Source organism: Ranitomeya imitator, chromosome 10 (assembly GCF_032444005.1).
Source record: "Ranitomeya imitator isolate aRanImi1 chromosome 10, aRanImi1.pri, whole genome shotgun sequence".
Taxonomy (NCBI): domain Eukaryota; kingdom Metazoa; phylum Chordata; class Amphibia; order Anura; family Dendrobatidae; genus Ranitomeya; species Ranitomeya imitator.
In genome coordinates this window covers 32,029,927-32,035,327 of record NC_091291.1, presented here as the reverse complement: position 1 = coordinate 32,035,327, position 5,401 = coordinate 32,029,927, and the positions used below count along the sequence as shown (strand labels likewise).

The 5,401-nt window shown below is 45.6% G+C and overlaps 1 protein-coding gene across 1 annotated transcript; it reads right to left on the bottom strand.

Moving 5' to 3' along the window:
• Positions 1-1,686: 1,686 nt before the first annotated feature.
• Positions 1,687-5,401, bottom strand: LOC138651488 (ferritin heavy chain B). The gene is made up of 4 exons (XM_069741743.1): positions 5,130-5,401; positions 4,068-4,214; positions 3,127-3,252; positions 1,687-2,018 (listed from the first exon to the last, which is right to left on the bottom strand). Exons 1-4 carry the CDS (start codon positions 5,229-5,231, stop codon positions 1,863-1,865), a joined length of 531 nt encoding a protein of 176 aa, XP_069597844.1. The 5' UTR covers positions 5,232-5,401; the 3' UTR covers positions 1,687-1,862.

Here is a 5,401-nt window from a genome sequence, read left to right as displayed (position 1 = left end):
ATCCCACAAAGAACAGCATCTGCAATGAGCTTGTGGGGGTTCTCTCCCACACTCCAAAGACATGGTGATATGGAAACTAAATTGTGAGCCCCGATGGGGACAGTGATAGTGTGTGTACAGCGCTGCAGAATATGACGGTGCTATATAAGAAATGCATGATAAATAATAATGCTGTGCCAGGACTCTGATGTCCAGGGCATGATCCACCGCTTTGCAGGACTTGATTAGGTATGACTATGGGGGCCCTCGCACATTGTAAGGATTACTGTGGGGCCCATAATACGGTGTGGGTGGTCCTCACAGTATGGGGGCTATTATACAGGCTGAGAACTACTGTGGGGTTCATTATAACGTAGGGAATGTATGGGCCCAAGGCACTGTGTATAGAGGAGCCGTACATAGGGGGGACTCATGGGACATTAAAATGTTAAGTGGGAACTTGAACGTTGTTATAGGGGCACTCAGGGTATTGTGACCATCAAAAGGTAACGATCACTTTCTAGGGGCATTTTTACTTTGTAAGGGGTACAGTGGTGGCATTATGTTGAGCTGTTATTGTACCTCTTAGCAGGTGCGGTAATAGGGTCCCATCCAGCAGCAGCTCAGTATTGGGGTATCAGCAGAATGAGGGGGGGGGGTTTGTGCATTCCAAAGACACACTGATAGGGATTTTAGATTGTGAGCCCCAACAGGGACAGCGATGATAATGTGTGCAAACTGTAAAGCGCTGCGGAATATTTTAGCGCTATATAAAAAAAAAAAGTCATTATTATTAGGAAGTGTGAGAAGTCAGATGTGTGTGGTGTATTCGAGTCGTGGCTGGAAGAAGTTATGTCGGTCTGGGCCAGATGGAAGAGACAGGAAAGAGAACGATTCCACCAGAAAAGTATCTATAACTGTCCTGTGATCATTCGTGTTCTGCAAGACTGATCTCCACCACATCGGTATTTTCAGTGTCGGTCTTGGTATAGAGATTATTTTCAGTAACAGCGCGGTCATCTGATGACATTGTACGCCACCATAGGTGTAGTAAGGGTTACTGGCTCACTCATCAGCACAGAAGGACTGGTCAAACCAAGCCCAGGCTTCCCCGCTTCATGGTGTGGCCAAACATTTAAAGACCCCTTCCCGGCCGCTTGTTTTCCCCTGAATCTTCATCCTCTCCTCTTTGACTGACAGCTATGGCTTTATAGGGCCAGATAAGTGTGGAGACACTGAAATAGCAGGTGAACTTTTTATTTGGCCATGCCGGGATGGACCAAAACACCCGGACTGAGCCGTCATTCTGTACTGACAGATTCTACCAACCCAACTTTGCAGTTCGCTCATAAGAAAAGATCCTAAATTACATGGCCACAGATTGGATTTTAGCAGCTTTTTTTTTTTTGGCTGTCTCTTAATCTTTGTTCTCACAACATGACTGTTCAAACCAAGCACAGGTGCTCCCCACGCAAATCAATGCACCTTCCCACCTACTTGTTCTTCAGCCATTTCCATCCTCTGGATCCTGTTAATTGCTGGAGCCTTGAAGCAAAGAGGGTAGAGATGGATGGAAGACAAGTAGTCGGGAAGCTGCACTGAACCATTGGTGCCCGAGTGTATGAATGGGCTTTGTTTGAACAGTCATTTTGTGCTGAAAGACTCCCTGCTACAAAAACCCTTCAATAAACACAAGTTAAGCGCATGTTGAAATATAGAAAGACTTTATTGGAAAGCTTGCTGACAAGCACGGTCACGTCTGATCAGGGAACAAAGATCACACAAGGTTTAAGGACGCCCAACACTTCTCAGGGGGCATTATAGTTATTCCAGATATATAAGAAGATGCAGACGAGACTGGTGGGATCCAGGAAGGAGACATCTTAGCTGCTCTCCCCCAGGGTGTGCTTGTCGAACAGGTACTCGCCCATGCCGTTCTGGGGGACCCCAAGGCGCTTCAGGTTGGTGATGTAGTCTCCGAGCTGCTTCACGGCCTTCACCTGTTCTTCCAGGTATTCAGATTCCAAGAAGTCACAGAGCTGGAAGAGAAGGCGGTCGGTTATTAATATGCAAGAATTACCGGCAAAATTAAAACTATATATAGTAGAGTTCAAGCCTAAAATAACATAGTTAGTAAGGCCGAAAAAAGACATTTGTCCATCCAGTTCAGCCTATATTCCATCATAATAAATACCCAGATCTACGTCCTTCTACAGAACCTAATAATTGTATGATACAATATTGTTCTGCTCCAGGAAGACCTCCAGGCCTCTCTTGAACCCCTCGACTGAGTTCGCCATCACCACCTCCTCAGGCAAGCAATTCCAGATTCTCACTGCCCTAACAGTAAAGAATCCTCTTCTATGTTGGTGGAAAAACCTTCTCTCCTCCAGACGCAAAGAATGCCCCCTTGTGCCCGTCACCTTCCTTGGTATAAACAGATCTCAGCAAGATATTTGTATTGTCCCCTTATATACTTATACATGGTTATTAGATCGCCCCTCAGTCATCTTTTTTTCTAGACTAAATAATCCTAATCTATCTGGGTATTGTAGTTCTTCCATCCCCTTTATTAATTTTGTTGCCCTCCTTTGTACTCTCTCTAGTTCCATTATATCCTTCCTGAGCACCGGTGCCCAAAACTGGACACAGTACTCCATGTGCGGTCTAACTAGGGATTTGTACAGAGGCAGTATAATGCTCTCATCATGTGTATCCAGACCTCTTTTAATGCACCCCATGATCCTGTTTGCCTTGGCAGCTGCTGCCTGGCACTGGCTGCTCCAAGTAAGTTTATCATTAACTAGGATCCCCAAGTCCTTCTCCCTGTCAGATTTACCCAGTGGTTTCCCGTTCAGTGTGTAATGGTGATATTGATTCCCTCTTCCCATGTGTATAACCTTACATTTATCATTGTTAAATCTCATCTGCCACCTTTCAGCCCAAGTTTCCAACTTATCCAGATCCATCTGTAGCAGAATACTATCTTCTCTTGTATTAACTGCTTTACATAGTTTTGTATCATCTGCAAATATCGATATTTTACTGTGTAAACCTTCTACCAGATCATTAATGAATATGTTGAAGAGAACAGGTCCCAATACTGACCCCTGCGGTAAGAAGATCAAGGCTTGTAGAGATACTTACTTGAGGGTCAACCTTGTCAGAAGCCACTTTGTGAAGATCCAGAAGGGCCTGGTTCACCGTCTTCTCCAGCTGTAGAGCAGCCTGCATGGCCTCCAGGGTGTTGGCCCACTCATCACGCTCAGGTTTCTAAGCAAAAAAGACAAACTAGAGTGATCACTCAAGATATAAGGGCGTTAGGGGTCTGTGCACACAATACAGATTTTTTTTTTTTTTTTATTATTCCCCAGCTGTGGAGATCACAAAACTTGAATGGTTTCCTGAGGCCAGTAAAGCGAGTGAGAATCCTGGAGTCTCATGCTCACATTTGACTTAAGAGATTTAAAGGGAACCCGTCACCTGAATTTGGCAGGACAGGTTTGTGGTCATATGGGCGGGGGTTTTCAGGGGCAATCTTGCCTTGCGCACTCGTGTACTACGGAGGACAGCATGAACTTCAACTCAATATTGCGGCCAGCGGGTAAGGAAAGGGTGAATCAAACACCCGAAAACTCCACCCCTATGACCACAAACCTGTCCTGCCAAATTCAGGTGACAGGTTCCCTTTAAGTCTGCAGCATGTTAATTCTTTCAGCATTTTTTTTTTTTGCTACAGATTACACTCCTACTAACCAGTTGGGGAAAAAAAAAAAATAAATAAATCTGCCCTAAGAATTCATTTGGTTTACTCAGATTTTTTCGTGTCGAGATGCAGAAATATCTGCACCAAAAGTACTGCAACATGTGCACATACCCTAAGAAACCTCCACATTGAGATTAGATCCATGGCAAATGTTCACATCTACATAGGAGAATCCTCCACCCTCTTATATGAGCCTACATCCCACTGCGAATAAGCCAAATATCACACAAATCCCCCCTCCTTCTCACATTGGGTCCCTATGGTCGATCCCTCCTGCATCTGACAGTGGATATCGAGCCTTAGGAATAAGGCAAAATCTCACCTTAATGTCCTGCAGGACAACTCGCCCCCCACGCTTGTTCTGGTACTTCAGAAACTTCTCGGCATGCTCCCGCTCCTCATGGCTCTGCTCCTTGAAGAATTTAGCCACGTGGTGAAGGGCGACATCGTCACGGTCAAAGTAGAAGGACTGAAAAAAAAAAAAAAAAAAAAAAAAAAAAAAAAAAGGAGAGGAGTTTTAGTGGCAAACACTCATTAGTCTCATTTATATAGCGCCATTAATTCCACAGCCTGATCGTTGGTCTCTATCAAACATAAGATAGTTAGCGGGATCATTGCTACGTCACCAAAAGCGTGACGTTGCAACGATATCGTTATGTGTGACTCCAGCTTTAGAGTGTGGGAGGAAACACACAAACTCCTTGCAGAGGTCGTCCTTGGTGGAATTTGAAGCCAGGACCCCAGTACTGCAAGGCTGCAATGCTAACCACTGAGCCAACATGCCTTATTACTAGCTAGTAGAGATAAGGGAAGTAGAACAAGTACATCATTATTATCACTGTAGGAAGACGGCAACTTGTTCTTGAATTTATTTTTTTTTTATTTTTTTTTTTTTTTAAACGCACTTTTCTGGGTGCAGGAGATTTTGCTAACATTTATGTCATAGGAGCAGAGAACCCTGCACTAGAACATTCTGCAACATTCTAACAATGTTTAGTAAACAGATGTGAAAGGTAAATAGAAGTGAGTGATGATCAGGAGGTCTCCTGCCCAGAGCATGGGGGTCTTCTGTAGTCATCATGTAGGAAACACCTTGTGCTCCAGGACCAGAGATGAGCTGTGACCACATCAGGGTGCGGAGCCAGAGATCTCTGCAAGGAGCTGATAGCCGGGAAGGGAGGACTACACCCACAATGGAGCCCCCCAGAGAAGAGCGCAGCCCCCAGAGAAGAGCGCAGCCCCCCAGCATCTTTTGGCCAGATATCTGCTATGAAGCTACAATAAATCACCTTGTATCTGAGAATGCAGATACCGGGGAGCACTGAGCAGTAGCCACCTGGGCAGCATGGGACCTGTAGTCCTACAGCGGACTGCGCCCACTCACCATGGAGAGGTAGGTGTAGGAGGCGTAGAGCTCCAGGTTCACCATGCGGTTGATCGCAGCCTCGCAGTCGCGGTTGTAGTTCTGGCGCACCTGGGATTCCATTGCGGCTTCTTGGTGTCTGAGTGGCGCAAAAAAAAAAGGCTGTAAAAGTCTTGAGGGACTGAAGAGAGGAGAGAAAGGAGCCGAGGACTCGGAGAGGGTTCCGTTCAAGCACTGTTGAAGCAAGAACTCTGCTCAGAGTCAGGGACCGTCTGATCTCCGCACCCTGGAGC